The 24030-nt window shown below is 34.0% G+C and overlaps 12 protein-coding genes and 4 pseudogenes across 16 annotated transcripts, besides 2 other annotated features; 10 read left to right on the top strand and 6 right to left on the bottom strand.

The window, feature by feature from the left end:
* Window positions 1-342: 342 nt before the first annotated feature.
* TVAGG3_0417440 (protein CBG06246 family) lies at window positions 343-2187 on the bottom strand (the record flags this gene model as incomplete). Its single annotated transcript, XM_001301871.1, has 1 exon — window positions 343-2187. One exon carries the CDS (start codon window positions 2185-2187, stop codon window positions 343-345), a length of 1845 nt encoding a protein of 614 aa, XP_001301872.1.
* Window positions 2188-3004: 817 nt separating this feature from the next.
* On the top strand, window positions 3005-3619 carry TVAGG3_0417430 (uncharacterized protein; the record flags this gene model as incomplete). Its single annotated transcript, XM_001301872.1, has 1 exon — window positions 3005-3619. One exon carries the CDS (start codon window positions 3005-3007, stop codon window positions 3617-3619), a length of 615 nt encoding a protein of 204 aa, XP_001301873.1.
* A 233-nt stretch (window positions 3620-3852) lies between these two features.
* Window positions 3853-3931: a mobile genetic element.
* A 549-nt stretch (window positions 3932-4480) lies between these two features.
* TVAGG3_0417410 (testis-expressed sequence 2-like protein (DUF2404) family) lies at window positions 4481-5053 on the top strand (the record flags this gene model as incomplete). The annotated part of the gene is made up of 1 exon (XM_001301873.1): window positions 4481-5053. The coding sequence occupies one exon, from the start codon at window positions 4481-4483 to the stop codon at window positions 5051-5053; it is 573 nt and encodes a 190-aa protein (XP_001301874.1).
* A 1475-nt stretch (window positions 5054-6528) lies between these two features.
* TVAGG3_0417400 (uncharacterized protein) lies at window positions 6529-6891 on the top strand (the record flags this gene model as incomplete). The annotated part of the gene is made up of 1 exon (XM_001301874.1): window positions 6529-6891. One exon carries the CDS (start codon window positions 6529-6531, stop codon window positions 6889-6891), a length of 363 nt encoding a protein of 120 aa, XP_001301875.1.
* Window positions 6892-6909: 18 nt separating this feature from the next.
* TVAGG3_0417390 (serine threonine-protein phosphatase family) lies at window positions 6910-7152 on the top strand (the record flags this gene model as incomplete). Its single annotated transcript, XM_001301875.1, has 1 exon — window positions 6910-7152. The coding sequence occupies one exon, from the start codon at window positions 6910-6912 to the stop codon at window positions 7150-7152; it is 243 nt and encodes an 80-aa protein (XP_001301876.1).
* A 469-nt stretch (window positions 7153-7621) lies between these two features.
* TVAGG3_0417380 (uncharacterized protein) lies at window positions 7622-8007 on the bottom strand (the record flags this gene model as incomplete). Its single annotated transcript, XM_001301876.2, has 1 exon — window positions 7622-8007. A coding segment is annotated over one exon (386 nt), but the record flags the coding sequence as incomplete, so codon positions are not given.
* A 453-nt stretch (window positions 8008-8460) lies between these two features.
* Window positions 8461-24030: part of a mobile genetic element that runs on past the window's edge.
* On the top strand, window positions 10409-10811 carry TVAGG3_0417370 (annotated as a pseudogene). The gene has a single exon. A coding segment is annotated over exon 1 (403 nt).
* Window positions 12908-13638, top strand: TVAGG3_0417360 (annotated as a pseudogene). Its single transcript has one exon. A coding segment is annotated over exon 1 (731 nt).
* TVAGG3_0417350 lies at window positions 15643-15988 on the top strand (annotated as a pseudogene). The gene has a single exon. A coding segment is annotated over exon 1 (346 nt).
* TVAGG3_0417340 (organellar and viral DNA polymerase type B) lies at window positions 16895-17917 on the top strand (the record flags this gene model as incomplete). The annotated part of the gene is made up of 1 exon (XM_051233304.1): window positions 16895-17917. A coding segment is annotated over one exon (1023 nt), but the record flags the coding sequence as incomplete, so codon positions are not given.
* On the top strand, window positions 18787-19470 carry TVAGG3_0417330 (KilA, N-terminal/APSES-type HTH, DNA-binding family; the record flags this gene model as incomplete). Its single annotated transcript, XM_051233303.1, has 1 exon — window positions 18787-19470. One exon carries the CDS (start codon window positions 18787-18789, stop codon window positions 19468-19470), a length of 684 nt encoding a protein of 227 aa, XP_051103033.1.
* On the bottom strand, window positions 19914-20789 carry TVAGG3_0417320 (protein of unknown function, DUF4106 family; the record flags this gene model as incomplete). Its single annotated transcript, XM_051233302.1, has 1 exon — window positions 19914-20789. The coding sequence occupies one exon, from the start codon at window positions 20787-20789 to the stop codon at window positions 19914-19916; it is 876 nt and encodes a 291-aa protein (XP_051103032.1).
* On the top strand, window positions 20826-21278 carry TVAGG3_0417310 (uncharacterized protein; the record flags this gene model as incomplete). The annotated part of the gene is made up of 1 exon (XM_051233301.1): window positions 20826-21278. One exon carries the CDS (start codon window positions 20826-20828, stop codon window positions 21276-21278), a length of 453 nt encoding a protein of 150 aa, XP_051103031.1.
* On the bottom strand, window positions 21295-21714 carry TVAGG3_0417300 (protein of unknown function, DUF4108 family; the record flags this gene model as incomplete). The annotated part of the gene is made up of 1 exon (XM_051233300.1): window positions 21295-21714. One exon carries the CDS (start codon window positions 21712-21714, stop codon window positions 21295-21297), a length of 420 nt encoding a protein of 139 aa, XP_051103030.1.
* On the bottom strand, window positions 22147-22980 carry TVAGG3_0417290 (annotated as a pseudogene). Its single transcript has one exon. A coding segment is annotated over exon 1 (834 nt).
* Window positions 23492-23806, bottom strand: TVAGG3_0417280 (uncharacterized protein; the record flags this gene model as incomplete). Its single annotated transcript, XM_051233299.1, has 1 exon — window positions 23492-23806. A coding segment is annotated over one exon (315 nt), but the record flags the coding sequence as incomplete, so codon positions are not given.

The following is a 24030-nucleotide window of genomic DNA, read 5'->3' as shown; positions in this document are numbered from 1 at the left end:
AATGTTAATTCTTGGTGATTAAGATGTTGATGATGACTATTATTATGAAGAAGATGAAGCTCTAGAGTTCAAATCTCATTATGAATTTAAGATATACATCGACAATAAACTACGATATGATATTCCCACATATAAGTTCTTCTATACTTAATATGAGCAAGCATTGCCATTTGCCTTTAGTGTCTGAGCCCCTCTCACTAAGGATATACTTCCCACTTTCTGACATACTCTCAAAATCCATTGTTTTAATTTCTGTCAAGTCTGCCATTATAAATTGTCTGTTAAATCACTTTAAGAAAAAGAAACATTAATTTTATTATATTATAGTATACCATGCATAATTTAGTATGGTTTGAAGTTCCCATCTTCATCGAAGAACTCGAAGTATCCATCTGTGATGAACTTCTTAAGATTCTTGTAGTTCTGATAAACTCCGTTGACATAATAGTCTAAGTCTTCGAATGCATCTTCGATGTAATTAAAATCTGGCTTTTCATCATGTTCCCTCTTAATTCCACATCGAGACTTGAATCCAAGAAGTGATGCATTCGTTCTGTTCCTCAAGAATTGAAAATCATTCCTCTTCTGCATCATCAATGATTTGATATCTCTCGCTTTCTTTTCTAAGAACAATCTGAATCTTTCAATGTCTTCAGTATTCTTGTTAGAATCATGCTTTGTTATTTCTTCTGAAGATAGAGATTCATCAACTAACTTTTGAATTTGGTTCAAAGCACTAAATCCCATGAAGAACTTTTCTCTCTTAATGTTGTCATTCCGAGGTTTGATTACCAATGATCTATTACTAAATTGCATTAATTCCTTTTCTTCAGCACTTAATCTACTAACTATATTCCTCATTAATGGAAGGTCTTTATCATATATTTCCGAATCACCAATTAAGTAGTTATCAACTATTTGTGGAATAATATAACCACATTTTCTTTTTTTGGATGGAAGGAAATCAATTATTCTGAAATCTTGACCACGTTCCAGCCATTTTTTTGCTTGATAGTATTCATTTCCTACTGTAGGAGAATCGTGTTTATCAATGAATCCAAGATTACAACAATGTGCATCTCTTAATGAGAATATCTTAAAGATTATATCAATGACTGTTAGATCAACAATAGTTTTTCTCTTGAAATGTTGTTTAAGTTCTCCAAAAGACGTTCTTGAATTTACTATATCAATCCTAAAGTCATTAATATAATATTGAATGCAAAATGTTTTTTCACTTTCTCTAAAAGACTTAATATCAATAAAAGTTTGCTTATCGTTACTCAAGCTTTCTGAAACTATGTAGAATCCAAAGTTGATAAATGGATTGATAATAAAATCAACTTTCGCACCTAACTTGAGAGACTCAAGAACTTTGTACATAAATGGTTCTTTAAGATCGACAGTTCTGGCTTGCGTTCTGTCATACATATGATTTAAAAAGTTAGATTGATTGCCCTCATCCAATTCTTGTTGATATTCTGTAACAAAAAGTCCATCTTTCATGTTTTTTAGAGGATAGTTTTGATGAACTTTAACATAATATACTTTGTTGTTTATTGTGTCAGTGATTTTACCTCCGAATTGAGCTCCTGATGTTTTTATCTCAAATTTTGCACCAGATAATTCCATACCAAAATCATCTGTTTCGATTAGATATGGAAAAATCTGAGATCTTTTCAAGTATTGTTCAACAAACACATTGAAAAAAATTCTTCTCGATCCAAGAAAAACTCTGTTAACCTCGGAAATTTTTCCCCGAGGTAAGCAATATAAAGCCGTATCATCACGTTCCACATCAGATAATGATCTGATGAATTCCAATGCATCGTATTTCTTGTCAAATTCGAAGATGTTTGAAATTATTGGTAAAATTAAATATTCGCATAAATCTAAGAACTCATACTCGATTGAATCTGCGTATATACTTTGTGTCATCCAAAGAAAATACTTATACAGTTTATGATCTTTTCGATTTTTGAATTTTTCTAGGTAAACTTCTGGCGGATCTAATGGACCTTTTGTTTCACGCAATGAAAATATGGCAGAACATGCAGGATTATCAGTCATACACCCTATTGGTTCTTGAGATTGAAGATCAGAGTTAATTTGTTCTTCATTAAAACTTTCGTTTTCTGATTTTTCGTTGTCAGTATGTCTTGAATAATTCGTACATGACTTGTTCATAATGATATAACAATTAAGATTGCTTTTGAAAGTCATTTTTAGGGAAATACTTCAACGATATGTAAACATTCTGTCATTTTCGAATTTTTTTTTTGAAGATATTCAACTCTTGCTAATGTGCTTTGATTACAAGAGTATTATTTGGATTTGAATCAAATTTACTAATTCGAATGTTAATGAGGAATTACAATTTTTTTCTTGACATTTTCATCGAAGTTGAATAAATGTTTGCATTCCATTGTACTTGAAATCAGCATATACATATATATTTCATCTATTCGAACTTAGATATTTCAAGTTTTGATTTTTTCTTTATAAATCCGAAATGATAATGAATTCGTATGTTAGATAGTGGATATATTAATAAATATCATTCGATAACGAAAAAATATCGATTCGTAAAAATAATCTCAATTTTCACACAAAAACGACGGGATTGCATGACAAACATGCGCCGATCACACATTTGTTAATTGCGGTGCACGCAGCAATATTCCGAAGTTTTGATGTTTTGACGAATCTCATTTTTCACAGAAAAAACTGAGAGAAGATTTTATATGAATGATTATTACCATTATGAATGGTGTATGTCTCAATATCATTTTTAACAATTTTCGCATTCTATTGTTTGACGTTTTTATTTTTTGAGAATACATTGAAATTAACTAATGCACACATCGCTCATAGACAAATTAAGCATTTGAACTTCTTTATCATCGATTTTTTCAATGTAATTTCAATTTTTACAATCATTTATAAACTATTCCTCTGAAATTGAAATTTGAATTATTCATTCATTTTAACATCACTTCGAATAATGCAAGGAAGACCATATACAGAACAGGTAGCATCACCAAATTTACCAAAGAACTTATCACTATTTCGCATTTTCCTCCCCGAAGAGGTTGCAAACCATTTTCGAGAACAAGCAAGAAATCCTAGCCAAATTGCCAAGGAAATGTTTGATAAATACCTTGTTGCATCAACAGGTTATAGGTATTGCATCATGAAAACTCTTTTTGTTACCTACAGACAGTTAAATTATGTTATAAATCACCATAATGAAGAGGAAATGAAAATGATCAACGATTTTAATCAAGCAATTGCATTAGTTGTTACCAAACATATGACAGTAATAGAGAATAATGGAGTTACATTTACATATGTAACAGATTTGTGCGATGTGAAGATTGTTGAAGGTTGGATGGGTATGTTTGACATTGTTGGAGCAGATTATAGTCATTTCAGAACCGGCAAATTGAAGAAGATCGGAGATACGCTTTTTAAACTGTATTTCCTCCTCAACATGGAAATTCAAAGAGGAAAGTACCCTGATACAGGACTTCAAATCCCATCACCTGAAGAATATCATGATTTCATGGGAGCTGAAAAATTCCTTAAGAAAGAAGATCTTGATAATTTAGATTATTAATTTCATTCTTCAAACCCTGATTATTCATTTCGTAAAACCTAAACAATTTATTCTGATTTCCATATGTAATTGCCATTGTTTTTATGTAATTTGAGAATGTTTTCGAAATTCTATCATGAAATCGAAATGTTATGAATTTTCGTTAATTACTTTGTTATAGTATTGTATAAGAACATAGTTGTACTTAGATTATGCTATAAATCTCTTGATTTTTTCCCCAATCGAGATATTTTCAGATAACTTCAGTACAAACAAATTACAGACATGTTCTTTCGCTTTGTGCGGATCAGACACCACAACTACATTGCACTAGGACAGAGATCTTCCATAACCTCTAATCAAATGAGTAGACAAGGAAAAACTCTGCACGTTTCGTATAATTACAGAATCTTAGCTCTTTCTTGAACCAAGAAAAAGTAGTAAGAGAACTTTAAGGCAATGTTTATTACAATTTCTCTAATCGAATGAGAGATTTCATAATGAACATTACCAAATTTACATCTATAGCCATCAAAGGTACAGTGAGGAGTATTATTGTTCCTGAAAGCAATAACCTATAAATAATATCCCAAGTAGCACAAAATCTAAGCAGCCCAACTCCTATAAGATACTCCAAAGAATTCTAACAGATGCAACTATCTGCAATTCTTTCTACTGATTGCTCTTGAATCAGTAGAAGGAATTGTAGATAGTTGTAACTGGAAGTCGGAAAAGAGGATCTTTACAGCTTGCAATCCTACGAAAGAGATCTATGGAACTCCTGAAAAGGCTTAAATACTAGTGTACGCAATAAAAAAATAAAATGTCAAAAATATGGTTTACAAAAGGGTGTCAGATTTTTGCGCAACTTGTTTTTGCTCAATGTCTCTACAGTTTGATTGGGAGGCATTGAAGCCTTTTGTTCAAGAGAAGATAGGTGAAGCTATTTCCAAAGTTCCTATCGATGCAAACCCAATGCTTCGTTCAAAAGTCAGGTTGGTTTCAATGGATTTGGGAACAAGTCCTCCATTTGTTGCATTGACAAGAATTTCGTCACTGACATTGAAACAACAAAAAATTAGCGCGATTTTTAGATATAGAGGAAATGCAATTATTGAAATTAAGTGCGATCTTAATGTCAATGCGCTTGGCGCGAGATCAGATCATTCTCAGAGCATGAGAATGATGGGAATGATTTACACATCCGCTCCTATGATAATTCCATGCAGATTTTTACTTTCAAACTTTGATATTTGTTTCAAAGTTAATATAACTCACGGTGAAACGACATTTATTGAATTTGAAGAACCACCAGTTGTTAATTTCACAATGGATAGTAATATTGGAAAATTAGGATACATTTTTAATTTATCCTTGCGACGAATTCAGAAAATTATTAGAATGGAATACGCTAAACTCCCTCCTAAGATAGAAATTAAAATTCCACAAGCTTGATTTGGGAGAGTAACAAAGTTGAGCAAAAATACGACATTTTTATTTTTTGATTGTCAACACTATTCCTTTATGCCTTTTCAAGAGATCTATAGCTCCAAACCCTACGAAATGAAGCTATGGAGCTCTTGAAACTCTATCAGTGGAGGTCTCTTCCCAGTTCTGCCTCTGCTGATAGAATAATTTGCAGTCATTCCTCATCTTTAGTAGAATAAGTACTGATGAAAAAAAAAGAAAAAAAAAAAAAGGTAGTGGGGCCTCCAGGCACTTCGTGCCCTCTAGCCCTGAAGATGTTTAGTATAATGAAGTTTTTTTTTTCTTGGGATGGCCTTCCAGGCGCGTTGCGCCCTCTAGCCCATAAAAAGTTTAGTATAAATGAAGTTTTTATTCGGAAAATTGTTAGTCTTCTGGGTCGAAAACATTATATAATGTGTCGCTTTTCACAAATTATATATGTTTTCATGTTTTGTCACTTTTCTGTCACTTTTCAGGAAAAAAACATTTTTATTATTATATATAAATGAATTTTACAAAACCACCGTTACCGTTCTTTGGAAATAAGAGTAAATGTAAAGATATTATATTGAGAGAACTTAAGAAACTACCGAATGGTCTAACATTTGTAGATTTGTTCGGTGGAAGTTTCTATATATCCCATTTGTGCCATACAATATTCCCAGACTCAAAGATTATATGCAATGACTTCGACAACTATATGGACCGTCTCAAACATATTCCAGACACAAACAATATATTGAAAGAGTTAAAAGAAAAGATACCTATAGGTAAGATGGAACGTATACCATTAGATAAGAAAAATATTGTGAGAGAGGTTTTGAAAAAAGCAGAATATATAGACTGGGATAGTATATCTGCTAGACTATTATATAGTGGTTCTATAAGAGTTCATGACATTGAAACACTTATGTCAAAAGTTTTATATCTTAACTATACAAATGTTTTCAAAGAGGACATAGAAAAATATATTGAGGGTATAGAGTTTGTGAGATGTCATTGGACAGAGTTGTATGAAAAATATAAAGACAAGGAAAATGTTTTCTTTATAGTGGACCCGCCGTTCTATAACACATGGGATTTTCAATACCAAGTAGACTGGACTTTGAGAGACTCTTTAGAAACTTTAGACGTTTTACATAACCATCCATGCTTTTACTTTACATCCGATAAAAGTGGTTTGGAAAGTGTCATGAAATTGTTAGAGGACATACATGACTATGAGTTTAGATATGACAAGATAGAATATGAGAGAGGTCCTATAAACCGGAGAAAGTGTCATAACAAAGAAATTTTATTAGTAAGTAAATGTGGTTTGAAATAGGACTACTTGTTTTAGGTTTTTTCCATTGTGTCATTTATTTATTTGACGTGGCAGAAAGATATAGAGAATATGAAGATGAACCAATGCCTGCAAATGTTCAGTATATGTACTCGTAAGAGATATTTTTATCTAATATTAAATGGACGCACAGAACTTAGCGAATGCACAGCAACCTGGACAACCAAACCCAGAGAATATTCCAAATGAAGTTAGAATACAAACTGCAATGGCAAACTATGGTCAAGTGCCAACAGATGTACAAATGCAAACTGCCATGTCAAATGACGCTGCGTTAGGTTTGCCACCATGGTATGCAAATATGAGATGGAAAGAGTTTTATACAAACCCTGAAGTGGGATATAAACAACTTTATGCAGATGACGCGAACACAGGAGTTGACCCAGAATATGTTTTCTACCAGAGGAGAAACAGAATGTATGAGCTGCAGTTAAAGAATGCTATGGAACTCAACAGGAAACGTAAGAGACTAGGCGGACATTAGATTTTTACATATAGTAAAATGGGTTTCTTCAGTAGTATTGGAAACTTCTTTCGAAATGTTGGAAGAGGTATATGGAATGGAATAAAAACCATAGGAAGAGGAATTTGGAACGGAGTCAAAAATATTGGTAAAAGAGTAGGTCAGTTTGTTGGTATTATACCTAAAGACCCTGAACCAGAAGAACAAGCTCCTGTTATACAACAGCCTGAACCTGCACCACAGTCTAGTTGGCAACCAAATCCAACACCTCAACCGTATTAAAAAATTATATTTTTACCGTTCGATAGTAGTTGTATATGAAACTAAGTTCTAAGTAAAACGCATGGTATAATGGAATTATTCTTTTTCTTCCATCTGTAGTAAACCATACTTGAAAGTCTGAAATACTTCCACTTGGTGGTTCGTATAACTTTGTAGGTTTTTCGTAAAAGTCATTTGCCAAGCATAAGAAAGAGTTTTGGGCGCCAGAAAATGAAGCAGCATGAACAATAATAGCAGCTGGGTCGAAAACATTTTCATATGTTCCATTAGGGTTTTCGACTTCATAAAAGTCTGGGTGTACTGGATATGCTGCAGGCTGATTTAACATCCTCATAAATCTATACCATGCCAAGTTGTTATATTTTGTAGAAATATAAACGTTTTCTCCAAGGTCTTCTATTCTATTGATTTTAACAGTTGCATTTTTCCTGTCATAAATAATATCGAGATGGTACTCTCCTCGTCAATGTTATACTGGTTTGCATATTCGATATAGATATCGTTTATTTTTTCTTGAAAAGCTTGAAGAGTTGTTTCTAAGTTTACAAGCAAACTAACTTGTAAAAGTTTTCCCTGTTCAAATTTCTCATACATACGTTTTTCTTTGTTATAGTATCGAACTTCAAAACCGACCGTAAATGGGAAACCATGTATGGCTTCTGAAATGAACTTCATTCTACGAAAGCCAATAGCTTTTGTGACAGATGGGTCTCTTAACCATCTTAATGGGTAGTCAAAACGATAGCCTTCATGCTTTACGGTCTCTGTCTCAAACTTTTGACCGACATTAGTAAAAAGTTCATCTAATGGTTTAGTTGTAGCAACTCTTGAATTTTCTTTTTCTATTGAAAGCATATTTTATCTAGAATAAAAATGTCGAAAGATATTGCTTCCATAAGAGAAATACAACACAACCGACAACTCATTATGCAAGCTCTAAATAAGAACACAACAAACTTTTCAAACTATTCTAAGATATCTGAGTCATTGAAAGAAGGGAACTTAAAACTGACATTAAACCCAATGACAGATGAGTTTCTGTTTCAAGACAATAAGAACCATACTGTCTGTATAAATCCAACAAAAGGAACTTTAAACGAGAAACCTATAAATGAACTTCTTTTGAAAGCAGATGTTGACAACAAAGCTGACAAAGAATATGTAGACGATGCAATAGCAAAAGAAGAAGAAAGAGCTAACAATGCTTATGCAACAAAAGAACATACTCATCCTGAACTAGCAGACAAAACATATGTTGACAATAAAATGTCAAGTGAAGTGACGAGAGCTGAAAACGAATATTCTAAAAAGACTCATACACATTCTATATCTGAAATAACAGACTTAAACGTTAGCCTTGAAAAGAAAGCGGATAAGGAATATGTGGCTAGTGTGTTAGTGAAGAAGGCGGATAAGGAATATGTGGATGAAAAAGATAAAGAAATGAAAGAAAGGGTTGACTGGTACCATGAATGGACATCGAAGACTTTTAAAGTTAAAGCCGATACAGGATGGGTTTCAGGATGTTTAGACCTTAAAGCAGATAAAACTTATGTTAACGATGAGTTAGAGAAGAAAGCAGACAAGAACCATACACATACAAGTTTTACAACTGTTGCTATAGAAAGTATTGAAGGAACGGTTGAAGAAACTGGTGGGGATGCAATATATTGTAAACCTCCTAACTTTCCACAAGGTTTAACATCGGATGACAACATAACGACGATGAGAAACATTAGATGTAAAGATGTTTATGTCATGAAGGATGAACATAATATTAAATTCACTGCTCAAGATTTATATGACAAGAAAGCAGACAAAACAGAGCTTCAAACATTAAAGACAGAAATACTTCAAACATTATATCCTATAGGCTCTATTTATACGTCAATGAACTCTACCAGACCAGAAGTAGTACTTGGTTTTGGAACTTGGACTCAAATAGTCGACAGGTTTTTGTATTGTGCAAACTCTTCAAAGGAAACAGGGGGAAGTAAAACGATTTCAGGTGAAAATTTACCTGCACATAGTCACTACATAGATTTAAGTACATCTCAAGCAGGTTGGCATAAGCATAATTTTTGGGATTGGTCAGCAATGAAAAAAGGTAAAGGATATGATGTTAAAGACGACGTTCAGTTTGCTATAAATTGTTTCTGGGGTAACACTCAGGGAGATGGAAACCATACACATCGCGTTTCAGGATATACGCAAACAACGGGACAAAGTAAAGACTACATGCCACCTTACATGACAGTTTACGCATGGTATAGAAATGCTTAGTCGTCATTTTCAACTTCTTTAGCATATTCGTCAGGAGTTGTCTTATATTTGTTAGGAACTGTCTTTGAAAGTATACCACCTTGAACTTTGACAAGTTTGAAACGAGGTCTGACAATAGTAGTTTTATCTTCTGCTTGCAGTGTGTACATTTTGCCATGTTTGCCTAAAACTTCATAATATTCTCTTGTATACTTTCTTCTATTTTTACGAACACGAATGTGAGTACCTGTCGGGTTCCCATTGTTGTCATAGTCAATAGTATTTTCATATGGGTCGCGTTTAGGTATTTCTATTTTTACTTTGTCACCTTTCTTAAGTTTGAAGCCCGGCATTCTTTCTTGTTTGTCTCTTTTGACTAAATTATTAAATATATAGTCTTTCTCTAAGTCAGGGTTGTTTTTCATTTCTTCGGGGGAGTGGTTTCCCAAACCTTTTTGTTTACGGCTATTGTAAATATTTAAAACTTGTCTCATCTTTGCCATGGAGAAGTGTCTATATTTGTCGTCATATGACATTTCATTTGCTTCACCACCTTGTGGTTGGTTTAAGTCTCTTAACATTTTTATACAACCGTCAATGACACCAAGAGCAGAATGGTTTTGGTCGACAATGAAATATTGGTTTACATTTTTTGAACGCAGATAGTTTTTTACATCATCTGATTTGAAAGAACTTTCACAGTCAGATGTCAGTTTTGTTGGATGGTATTTGTCAACGAATATTGTCAAAGCTGCTAAGATATCTAAAATATTTTTGGACTGTAATGGTATGGCTTCACAGTATCTTGTGTTTTGACCGACAAATATTAGCCAGTATGGTGGTCCATCTTCTCTATACCTCGGAATGTTTTCCAAGATATCCATAAACCAAGCATTTGGTGTTGAACTAAAGATTTTTACCATGAGTGCTTTCTTTGTCGCTTTAGAAACATAGGGGTCCTTGTTTGGATTCGTCATTTTTTATCCTATAAGAAATGGGTTTATTTGGCGCATTAGCAGGAGTTGCATCCAGATTTTTGCCCGCAGTGGGAACAATAGCCAGAGGTGTATTTGGAGTTGGAAGAAAGATTTTGAGTACATTAGGTATACTTAAAGAGAAAGCACAACCTATTTATACAAACTGTACAGAAAGGTTGGGATGTAGCACGAGATGCAACAAATCTTATTCCAAATCCTGAAACAAGAGGAAAAGTTCAAGGATGGATGGACAATGTAGGAAGACAAGCAGGAAACTATTATAACAAAGCAAATGACTACTATAACCAAGCAGGACACTATATGGACCAAGGTGAAAGATTCTTTAACAGAGGATATAACCATGCACAACAGTGGGTAAACAATAACCAACCGCAACCACCTCAAACGTGGGGAATGTAAAGTTTTTACTGAGATGAAATGAACAATACAGCATTGAGACAAATGGGTTCAAGATGGATTTGTCGACTTCCAGCAGTTACACAACGTGTTTGTCAAGTTCTTCCTATACCTCAGGAAGTTTTAGACCGACTTAAAAAACCTAAACAACCAGTTGAAAACAAACAAACTAAATTTTTTTACTGAGATGAAATGACCGAAGAAGTTGAAACGGTAGATTTGACACCACAAACAAAAGTTCAGAACCATTGTCAAAACCTGTCAAAGAACTTACAGATGAAGAGAAAAATTCAATAATAGAAAGTGCCAGGTCTGGAAATACAAACCCTAACTACAAAGTCACTTTTCATAAAAATGGAACGGCAAGTATCTCAAAAAAGAAAAGACTCTCACAAATAAAATATTGAAGTCTGAAGGAGCTTTCGAGACAACAGATGGAAAAGTTTACTTCACTGACCAATAGTTCATTATAGAACATCTCATTGACTTAGAGTCGAAATATTCTAAACTTTACAACAAACACAAAAAGTTGAAAGGAAAACAAAAACAAATGGCATATGATATTTATGAAGATGTTGACGACACAACTGTTCCTGCAGGTGAGGTAAAGTCAGAGAAACCGAAAAGTGACGAAAAACCGATAGAAGAAGAAAAACCAAAAACTGAAGATAAACCAAAACCAAAGTTTAGTTTGGAAACTAAACCAAGTCAACCTTCATTAGCTGGTATGGGTTGGCGTCAAAGACTTATGGCAGCAGGCGTTATGTAAAGTAAAGAAAAAAATATTTTTTTATTTTTATAAAAATGCCCCCATATAGAATGGATAGAAAATCTGCTAGAATAAAAGCAGAGTTACAAAGATATGGTTGGAGAGTTTCGAAGAAGTTTATATAGGAAGGGAAGACCCATAAAAGTCTATGACAAACTGGCTGGTCTGACCTACGAAATGGATTTGGAAACAGCACGTGCCAATTATCCAAACAGACTAGAGAGGTTAGAAGAAGAACGTCTTATGGACATGCCTTTCGATGTTAGTGAACCTCAAGTTGAAGGACACGACGGCTTTGCCAGATTCTACTGGAAACATGACGAACAATTGCATCCTTTGAGAAGGAAAAAAGGTAGTGCAGAGGATGGTCATGCTCCCATGGAAAGAACAAGATATGCATATGAGAAGTACCGTGAAGTTAGAAGTCAAATTACATCTGGTCGAACCTTTACAGTAAACTTTGACGAAGGAAAGAACAAAGAAGGCTTCATGGGAGTACTTGCTGCAATTCAAGACGGAAATAAGAAAGGACACAATCTCAGATTGACCATAACAGATTTGGATGGTCACATTTACTATGCAAATGGCAATGAAACAGCTGCAAAACTTCTTGACGCTTTCAAGACTACAAAGAGAGAACAAATGGTTGACTCCGACTCAGACATTTTGAATGCAATTGAAGGAATTGCAAGTGTCAAGTTTCGAATGGTACCAACCTAACCCTCAAGCAGTCAGACAACATGCTGGATACTTCCCGTTCATAAATAAGTCTGACATTGACTTGACAAGGTATGGAATTTACAATTCAATTGAAACAATTGTCAATGAACCTTGCATTCTTACATGTCTCAGGAACTCTGGTCTTGTTACAGATGAGAAGATGAAGTATCTTGAGTCATGTGTGAAGACAAGGTACATTCTCAGAGGTCAATTGGCAAAAAATTGCACCGTTGGAAATGTCAATATCCGAGTCAACATACCTACAGCTAAAGGTTCTTCACATGACGACTATGTTGTTGAGTTCAATTTACCATGGTTGAAGATTGCAATTGTCCACAACTTCATGTTGAACGAAAGTCTTACAAACCCATTGTTCGGAAAAGGCAAGTGCAACATTGTCAGAGCTGTAAACATTCTTTTCGAGAAAGGTTTGTTGGAACCAATTCCAGATGACAAAGCTGACAGAAACTTTTGTACCAAAAGACGAAACAAACTTTTCACTGTTAGCAAGACCAAAAGTTGTTCCAGACAAAGTTCTAGTACAAAAGAAGTACACAATTCACAAGGAGTTGGATTGTTCGGATACCAACCTGAACCAGAAGAATTTCCAATGAGGTTGCAAGAACTTCAAGATGCTATAAACAAACTTCCATTGAGACATCCAATTGACGTCAAATTGTATTGGAGAGCATCTGAGTTAGGTCAGAAGGTTTTATATGAAACAGGTTGCTTCGACGATGTTTATGAGATAACAGGAGAAGTTTCTCAGAAGATAAGAGACTCACTTGAATTTCCACAAACTGGACCAATTGGTTGCGACAAGTTCGACTCAGATGAAAAGATATACTATGTCGACCTTAACGCTGCATACATGAGGTTTGTCCAATATATTCGACTGGAATTCCAAACGAAGATGGTGAGTTCCCGGGAAGGAACTATACAGTTGGAAAAGTCATACAACAACTGTATGATATTAGGAAAGCTTCAAACCCCAAACTTGCAATGACACTCAAATTGCTTATGAATTCGACATGGGGATATTCCATTAAGAAACCTCAAGAGATGAAGAGTAAACATTATGAGAAGGTCGACAACTTTGTTGAAAGGTTTTCTCCTTTTGTTTTGAAGTACGAATTCACTCAAGGTCAAAGTGGCTTAGTAACCACATTAAAACCTATTGTCGAACATTGGTCTTACCTCAGTTCGCAAAGGCAGTCCTTGACAACTACAACAAATTCTTCTCCGAAGTCAAATCCAAAGTTGTGGTTTACTATGAGAACATTGACGCACTCATGACGAACGAAGAAGGGTACAACAAACTCATTGAAATGGGAATGGTCGGTGAAAAGATGGGCTGTTTTTAAGCTAGATAAGGTATTTTCCGAAGTTCATGTCCTCCTCCAAGCGTAAGTACTGGGCATACTTGAAGACGGCACAGAAATAAAACATTGCATGAAATAAAAATTTATTTTTAAAAAAGTGACATTTTTTAAATTTTATTTGAAATGTACGCTGAGTTTGTTGGAGAAGACCGTTGGGAAACTTGTTTGTTAGATGAGAAATATGAAATGGCATACCATTTTAAAACAATATATTTTTACATATTTAAATGCTTCAGGTTGAAAACAAAGAACAAAAAAGTAGCAGATACAAAACCGTTAGACCTATATTCTTTACAAATGCTGGTAGGACTATTTCAGATGAAGAAATTTATCCGAGTATACAGGTTTGACTATCCAATTCGTTGGCTTCAAAGTCCTTCAGATGCAAAGGCAATAGGATTTAGAAGAGTTTTGTTTTTCAAATAGAACTAACGCATTTATGTTCGCAGTATATTTTCAATGGGCAGTATAAAGGTTCTGATGGTCTAATAGACAAATTTGACGAAATGAGAATCTTTACAGTTCGTTCAGACGAAAGTCTTGAGAAAACTCTAAATGACTTTCAAACTCAAAATGAACAAATATTATTGGGAATTTCAAGAAGAAATACGACTCTTTACTAAATGGAACATACTATCTGAAACTAGAATATGACAAGATGAACTCCACCGTTTCATTTCAAAAGATTGAAATTAACCCTCCAAGAGATACAGAGTTTTTATATTGGAAAGTAGACAAACGTTCTTGGCACAATTTCTTCGGTTACTAAACCAGAACGAACCATTACCACCAGATGGTCCATTTAAATTTATACTTCCACCAGCAGATTTGACAGTTTATAGAAACGTATTTGACCCTCAAAATGTTATGTGTCATGCAAGTTTCAGTTCAAGCAAACAATAGTTTTCTATGTATTGGAAGGACTTTTATGACTTTGCTTCTAAATTCTACGAACCACCTAGTAACAGTTTCTCTGACTTTCAAGTTTGGTTCACAACAAATGTGTGCAAATATTATTCCATTGTACAACTTTTATCTCGAATTGTCTTTCATATATAACTACGGAAAAGTGCTGAAAAGTATTGAAAAATAATGTTTATGTTAGCATGTTAGATCTAACACGTTTTCTAACCTGTTTTCTAACATCGTAGAAAACTCATGAAAAACAATTTATTTTTGACACTTTCACACAAAAACATAAAAAAGTGCAGTTAAACGTTAAGGTTTAACTGAACTGTTGGATGTCGCCTTCACAGGTTATGTAGAATGGTTGACCCGAAACGAAGGAGAGACTGAATTGCCAATTTCATAGGGGTAGGGGTTCTCCTTGTTTGGAAGTAGTATCCAAGGACGCTTGGCAAAGAACTTTATAATGGCTCCTTCTTTGCTTGCTTTATGTCGTCGTAGGCTGTCCCGTCTGGTATTTGAATTGGAATTTCGGTTTCAATTTCGATTTTCAGCGCACCTCTTCCAGACAACCAGCAGCCGAGGGACTTGTTGGCTTTGTCCTTGCCCAAGTACTGCTTAACAACTTCATTTATCTCTATAAGGTAAATTGCCTCATCTAATGGCTCGATGTTGTCCATTGTTCTGTTTCAGAACTAGTCTTGTACTTTTTCAGAACAATACTTGTACTGTTTCAGAACTAGTCTTGTACTGTTTCAGAACAATACTTGTACTTTTTCAGAACAATACTTGTCCTGTTTCAGAACAAGACTTGTACTTTTTCAGAACAAATTTCCCGTAAAAGCTCTCAATTTGTGAGAAAAATTTTCTGTTTCAGAACAATATTTGTACTGTTTCAGAACAATATTTGTACTGTTTCAGAACAATATTTGTACTGTTTCAGAACAATATTTGTACTGTTTCAGAACAATATTTGTACTGCTTCAGAACAATATTTGTACTGTTTCAGAACAATATTTGTACTGTTTCAGAACAATATTTGTACTGTTTCAGAACAATGTCCGACGTACCACCAACCGAGTCCATTCCCAAACCAGAGGAACCTAAGCACCAGCCCTGCACCTCAGTTCCAGCAAGTACCTCCGATTTACTACCAATTTCCACCTCAAGGTTACTACCCACCACAAGGCTTCCCGAACTACCCTCCTCAGCCTATGCCTTACTGCCCCAACCCTTGGATGTTCCAGCAAGCTCCACCCCAACAATTCCAATTCCAATACAAATCGAAGAGAGCCCAAGAGTTCGAGGAAGGTCTGAACCGCTTACGCAAAGAGTATGCTACAGCTCCAATTGAGAGAAAGTTGTTCCCGGACCAAAAAATAAAGTTTAGGGTAGAAGGTTAGATCTAACCTCTTTTCTACCCTCTTGAATTTTCATGATTTCATCGTAAATGTTTTGTCATGACTTCTTCGTAAATGTTTTGTCATGACTTCTTCGTAAATGTTTTGTCATGACTTCTTCGTAAATGTTTTGTCAAGACTTCTTCGTAATGAGTGTAAAGGACCCAAAAATATAATTTAGGGTAGAAGGTTAGATCTAACCTCTTTTCTACCCTCATTTCACCTCATGAATTTGTCATGAATTTCCTTAAGATAGAAAAAATAAAGTTAGTTTTATTTTGTATTTTTTTGTATGTAAGATATGATTTCAGGGATTTTTTTGACGAAGTGTTACTCTTCACTTCGTCAAAAAATAACAGTTATCTAATGAAAAAGTGTCATTTTATTTTTTTATTTTGTATGTAAGATATGATTTCAGGGATTTTTTTGACGAAGTGTTACTCTTCACTTCGTCAAAAAATAACAGTTATCTAATGAAAAAGTGTCATTTTATTTTTTTATTTTGTATGTAAGATATGATTTCAGGGATTTTTTTGACGAAGTGTTACTCTTCACTTCGTCAAAAAATAACAGTTATCTAATGAAAAAAGTGTCATGATTTCATCGTAAATGTTTTGTCAAGACTTCTTCATCGTAAATGTTTTGTCAAACATGAACGTAAATGTTTTGTCAAGACTTCTTCATCGTAATGAGTGTAAATCAGACAAAAATAATGTTTAGGTGAAGTGGTGCGATCTCACCTGTTTTTTCACCTCTTTTTTTCACCTCTTGAATTTTCATGAATTTTCCCGAAATAAAAAATAAAGTTAGTTTTATTTTTTTTATTTTTTTTATTTTGTATAAAAAAATAAAATGTCAACAATCGGCACAACAACACTTCAAACAACTACAGCACCAAACTCGTTAGTCATGAATCCTACGTCAATGTTAGTAGAGATGAAAAGCTTCATTCCTTCTTCATATACTTTCGAAACAGAAATCCAGAAGATAAAGCAAGAACTTTTAACATGTAATTTAGACTGTAGTGCGAAAGATGAAACAAATGAACAGTATCTTTATGAAATGCAGGACCTCATCGACCATTTACCCAAATTGCCTGAAATTCAGCAACAAAAACTAACCATTCCTGAATTTGACGAAATTGAAGTCAAAGCAACTGACTCAGTAGAAATAAAGAAGTTCATTCGTAAGGTAAACTATGAGTTTCTAGGATTTCATTGCAACCATAAGGTTATGGACAAAGATTGCGACATGGTATATAAGAATGTTTCTGACATATATAAATCTGAAGAATTTAAGACCTACGACAACTTTGTTTCGTTAGTTGCTGAATGTGTATGGCAGATAAGAGATAAAGATAGAAGAGGGAAGGTATGGAACAAACAGATAAAACCAGCAGCTTTTGAGATGAAGAAAACCATTGACGCTTTAGTTGTTTTAGCAGGTAAGGTTTCAGAATATAACGCAAAAATGAACCCGCAATGTTCAAAATGTAAGGCAGCAATGAGGAAATATAACTACTCCGTCAAAGAGATAGAACGTATGAGAAACGACTATGCTGACTTAAAGACAGATATGTCAAACATTGAGTTTGAAACAGTTGGAAAGATAGACAATGACACCAAAGTGGTTAGAATTGGTGATTTAAACGTAAGATACTCAAAGAAATACAACAAATATTCTTTGTCAGACATTATATCTCCATCTGGAAAGAGACCGCAGGACTGGGTTAGAATTGCTTCTACTCAGAAATTTTTGACAAGAAATCCTGAGCTTATGATATCAGTAGCATTTCATGGAACAAGAGCATATCTTATAGACAAAAGTCTTATACCAATAGTTTTGTTATGGTTAGACCCAGTTGTTGGATATAACTTCATAACATATGGTTCATTCGATACGGAACGTTGCAGTGAAGGCTTACTTTACATCGTTCAGAAACCGAAGGACTTCAACACAAAAAGATATAAGATAGGAAGAACATATAATATAACTCTAAGATATGACTCTACAGTCAATAGAGTCAAGGTTGTGTTAGTTAATGATATGAGAGCTGCAGAAACAGAACTACTTGAAAAGTTTGAGAAAATGTATGGTGCTCCCATAAAAGGTAAAGAAACGTTTGAAGTAGATGAGATAGATAAAGCTATAAAATTATTTGACGAAGTTGCTGAAAAATACATGTAAAGCGTTTATTTTTGGTCTTTTGTGAAAGTCAGAAAATAAAGTTAGTGTCATTTTTTTGTATTTTTTTGTATGTAAGATATGATTTCAGGGATTTTTTTGACGAAGTGTTACTCTTCACTTCGTGTCATAATGTAAAAATAACGTTTACCATGTAAAACGCTTGTGAGAAAACAGGTGAAAAAACAGGTGAGATCGCACCTCTTCACCTAAACATTATTTTTGCTGAATTCAGCACAAAAATCTGAGTAAAATGGCATAAGATTGCTACCCTCGAAAAACCGAGAGAAGAGATTCCGTACGAAAACAGTGAAGAACAGCGAGACCGACTTTTATCTGGGTCGCCAAAACTCTATGAAAACAGTGAAATTTCTCTAGACCGACTTTTTTCGGTCTTGCATAAAACTCATGAAAATCATGAATTTCCTTAAGATAGAAAAAATAAAGTTAGTTTTATTTTTATTTATTTTTTTATTTTGTATGTAAGGACAGATATGTCAACAACAGAGAACACAACAACTGCTATCGTTCATGAAGCCATAAATGAAGAATACGAGTGGGTTCAGTATAACAAACAGTTACGTCTCATTCGTTCGGTCAAAGACGATATGTACCAAATGCAAAGTATTTTGAATGCTCTTCGTTCTACAAAGCAAGCACATCATTGGTTTGAAAACCAACAGACAAAAGAACTTTTAGAAGAATTTCCTCATATGTTTGCGACCCGAGGAAAACCGCGAGTCGAGATTCCGTACGAAAATCGTAAAAATTTGCTAAATGGTTTGAGAGGCTGGTATGTACATAGGCTTCTTGTAAATGCTGTTGCAATGTGGGCTTCACCTCGTTACGCTTGTTATATTTTCATGATGTTAGATGAAATTCATAGACAAGAACGTGAAGAGCTAGAGAACAAGCTTGAAGCAAAAGACAAAAGCATTCAGAAAAGAATACCACGTTCGGTACCAAAAGGAAAGGAAAAGAACTATAAGTATATGATTTATACTGAAGAGATGGAAAATGAAGAAGATAAAGATATGGTTATGTTGCATTTAGTCAGAAGAAACAACAAAAGCTTTTACGACCTTGCTAAGATTTACAAATCTGACAGAAATTGGTTCTATCGCGAAAACTTACCGATTTCAATGACCCCAAATGAAGATGTGAAACAAATAGTTCAAGATACGTTACCTCAAACACACTATGATATGAAAGGTTGTACAATACTTACCTTCAAAGAAGATTTGCCATTGTTAAAGGAAAAAATAACAGAGTATTTTGACAACTTCAAACAAGTAGAGTAAATGAACCATTTATTTTTCAAGCTTGACTTCAGATGGCTCAGGTAGCTCTATAAAGTAAATTGCCTCGTCAAATCCTTCTGGCATTCCGAGTCCTTCCTTCCGACAAGAAAAGTTCTTCCTTCCGACAAGAAAAGTTCTTCCTTCCGACAGAAAAAATTTTTCCCGACGACAAGAAAAAATTTTCCAGTTGTCCGTCCGTAAACCATTCAAATTTTCGAAAATTGAGAACTTTTTGGTCGAACTTCAGGAAAAGTTTTTCCTTCCAACAGAAAAAAATTTTCCTTCCGACAGAAAAAGTTTTTCCTTCCAACAGGAAAAGTTTTTCCTTCCGACAGGACACAAACGAATGTCTCACGTCCCTCTTCCTGAATGCCTTCCAAAGCCAGAAGAACCGACAGCCCCAGCACCACAACAGACTTACTAAGACTAAACACTTACATTTTTCAAGCTTGACTTTTTACAATTTGAACTTTGTTTGCGTAGATATGAATTCTGAAAGAAGTATGAGGGTCTTGTATGACTTTGTACTTCTCCCATAGTTCATATCTGTCAAACTTACCTGCCATGGACTCTTTCATAAGTTCCATGAAATCGTCTTCGGACAATCCGGGGAAAAGTACAATGTCAGTAAGTATTCTTTTAACATCCTTACTTAAACTCTTTGCTGTCTGTACACAAATGACAACTGAGATGTTAAAGTGTCTGAGCTTCTTAAGAATTCGACACATATCTTGTTCTCTATTCTTTAACAAAGGATGAGAGGCGAAATCATCTAAGATAAGAAGACATCTATGAGGGTAAGTCTTCCAATCGTAAGATTGCAATTTCTTCGAAATGTATTCTATCTCTTTCTGTTTGTTTCTGAAGTGTTTCTTCTCTAATATTCTCTGCATTTCCTCATTTGGGTCTTTAAACTTAGAATTTATATACTCATTTATAGCATTATACTTCAAAACTCTTCTTTGGTACTTCTTTATCCAATCTAACAACTCAGAGTCTTTTATACATACTAACTTAGACTTCTTTATAATATCTTTGAACGAATTGACGGTTTGGTCAAATTGACCAGAAGTACTACAAATGACAACTAACTCATAGAATGGGTTCTTCTCATCTAGTTCTTGTTGTTGTGCAGCCATTTTAAGATAAGTGAAAGTCTTACCCGACCCAGGTGGTGCAATTAGACCTGTTATACCATTCTGAGCAAATAAGAACTTGTCATGTATAGGCTTTATCTGAGCATTTTCTAACTTCCTCTTGTTCTTGTTTAAAACATTCTCAAATTTTTTGTCAATGTCAGCAAACTTTTTTTCTAACATATTTTTAGAAAAATTAAAATTTTTATCTTTTAGAAAATGTCTAGCGATTTCGCTATCTATATTCGAGACAAGCTTTTCGACAGCAAAACATCTGTCGACCATAAAATCTTACATAGTGTAAACAAGAAAGGTGAATTTGTTCTAAAGTTCTGTTTCTGGGAATATGACAAGAACCATAAAACATTAAGCAGAGCAGTCTTAAAATTTGTCAATGACAGACTTGTTGACAGAGATGACGCCGATTGGAAAGATGAAGTCCAACAAAAGTTCTTAGAATGCAAAGAAGACACATGCGCTGTTCTTGAAGATGAAATAGAAAACAGAATAGATGAGCTATTAAAGGACAAAGAACTTTTACATAAATATGGTTCGGAGAAATTTGACATAACTCCACCAGAAAAGAAGAAGAAAGAAAAGAAAGAAAAGAAAGTAGAAGAAGAGAAGAAAGAACCTGAACCAGTTCCAGAGAAAAAGAAATTTGACATGTAAAAATAAAATTTTATTTTTAGAACATTTCTGGGTCAATGTCAATGTTCTCTTCCTCTTTAGGAGCAAACACTGGCTTAGACTCTAAAATCTTTTTACCCAATTTACCTTGAACTTCAACTATCTTAGACTCATAATATTCATAGTCGTCTGCTTTCTTTGGTTCATAAGGTATAACAAGTTTGTATGCTTTGCCTTCTTTAAGGTTTGAAAACCTTCTGTCAAAACTTTCTTTGACTGCTAACGAACCTTCTATGTCTAAGTCTTCAAATTTCGCACCATTTTTAGTCACAATAGCAAACTTAACTGGTTCGATGTTCCAAACTTTGCTGAATGAAGACTTTTCAAAATGGTAGAAGTAAACATTCAAATATGTGAATGGGTCTAGTTCTTCTTTAAGTCCTGACATGTACTTGTTTACTGAGATGAATTTCGTCATCTTTTCTATCGGAAAAAAATATTTTTTTTTAAATTTACTCAGAAAAAATTTTCATATACACCATTCTGAACATCTAAAAGACTTTTGACATTTGCCAAGAATGTTCGTTTAGACGCTGTCATATAACCATATTCTTGACAATATTGTTTATACGAATCGTACAATGACCTTTCATCTAAACACTCAAAGTCAGTTTCATCTATGAACAGTTCATATACACTCTTGTTTGCTTCTAACAATGTTTGTCTCTCTTCGGTATGTGGAATTTGTCTTGGATTGAACTTAGAAATATCTAATGTCATAAAATATGAGAACAAGTGGTTGTAAAAGTCAGATGTCAAAGTTTCTGCTAAGTCGTCAAAATATTCTGTATCTTGCATATGAGAATCTGACGTTCTGACAACTACATATCTTCTGTCAGAACTTTCTAACTTCATCGGAACAGTATTGTTTGAAACCATAATGAAGTTTGCAACATTTTCACAAACTCTTTGGTCTTTATATTTTCTTTCAACAACTCCAACTTTGTCTGTTATAAGACTCTTCAAAGCATCTGAGTTCAAAACTTTTGTTGTATCTATACTTTGAAGTTCATTGCAAACTATAAGTTTCATATTCTCTATTGAGGAGTTAAATTTACCGCAGATGTTTTCTAAGTTTGTCATATTAGGGTTCGAATAGCCCTCTAATAGTTTGCATAAGATATCTGTAAAGAATGTGTTCTTACCAGTTCCTTGTTTTCCAATTATAATGAGAGCAGTTTCATTTTTAGCACTTGGATGTTGTAAGATATTTGCAAACCAACATAAGATATACTCATAAACCTTTTCGTTTCCATTGCATATAATTTCTTTGACATGGTCTAACCAAGCTTCTATAATATTTTCTTTCCATTCTACTTGTTCATATTTATATCCAGTGAAGATAGAATAGAAGTTTGGAGAAGGTGTATAAAACTTTATACCTCGAACTGAAAAATCTTCTAACTTTGACAATAAGATATCCCAAGCATCTAACATCTTCATTCCAACTTGTACAACTTTTTATTTTCTTAAGTTTCTGTCTACATTCTTGTTCAGACACTATTGTTGCTCTTGGTTTGTTAAAGACAACATCCCATTCTTTCATAACATAACATTCTGGGGCAGAGTCGACATAAATGACTAAACGTTTCAAATTCTCGACTGCTTTGTTATAGTCTCTAAATGGACACATATTTCTGAATGCTTGGAAGTCATAAAAATCTGAAACATCTATTCTGTACATTTTTATAAAAATAAAAAAAATATTTTTTTTATTCTTGACTTTGTTGTTGCATTTGTTGCATTTGTTGTTCTTGAGCTATTTGTTGTTGAAGTTGTTCTTGTAATACAATACTTTCACCAGTTGCATCTTCCAATTCGAAACTTTCTGCCGTCATTGACAAATACATAGGACATAAAAGTTTTACAGGAACAAAGTTTGCGTCAACTAATGTCAACGTTATACTTGCCAATGTGTTTGAGTTCACTAAGGTTGAAAATTCTGCATTCGAATGAACAATAGGCAAACCAGCAGAGAAAGTATTGTTTATACGCATAAGTATCTTTTGGTCATAATAGTTTCTGTCGACATTCGAATAACACTTTGAACCTAAGTTTGAAACAATATATAAGATTGGTGTGCTTAATGTCAATGGAATAGACATTCCTTGTATGACACCTTTTCCTGTTATAGGAAACTGTTGGTAGTAAAAACCAGAAATAAGTTTTGTATTATAGCTCATATTGTTTATAGTAAACTCAGTCGGACATCCAAACATAATGAAACCTGCTCTAGTTGCAGCACATGTTACACCCGTACTTAAAGTATTAAATAAGTCAACAAAACCTGTTGGTGGTATATCTGAGTAAGTATCTTCAAAGGAGTATTTTTTACCATTCACAACAATAAAGTCTTCTGGTGTCAAAAGAGCAAAACAGGCTTTAGTCGTCATTGTGTTTAAGGTTAGTTTACAATATCGTCCTTGAGGACTTTGTAAGTTTGTTGTTATAGAATTATATGACTCGGGGTTTTTAGTCGTAATAGTATAAACCATTATATCTTCTGCCATTTACTTAGCAAATAAATTTTAATGAAATGTTGTGGTCGTCAAATATTTTTATGACGTCTGGGAAACTATATTTTAAGTTCAACGTTTCACCTCCTTTCATAACGTATATCTTGTCAATGACATTATATGAAACACCACAGCAACTAATGTCGGGTTCTATTTCTTTGATGTTTATATCGTCTGCCTCTGTCAAAAGTTTCAATAGTTCTTTCAAAACTTCATGA

The sequence above is a fragment of the Trichomonas vaginalis genome, chromosome V (assembly GCF_026262505.1).
Source record: "Trichomonas vaginalis G3 chromosome V, whole genome shotgun sequence".
Lineage (NCBI taxonomy): Eukaryota > Parabasalia > Trichomonadida > Trichomonadidae > Trichomonas > Trichomonas vaginalis.
This window is presented reverse-complemented; position numbering and strand designations above follow the sequence as displayed.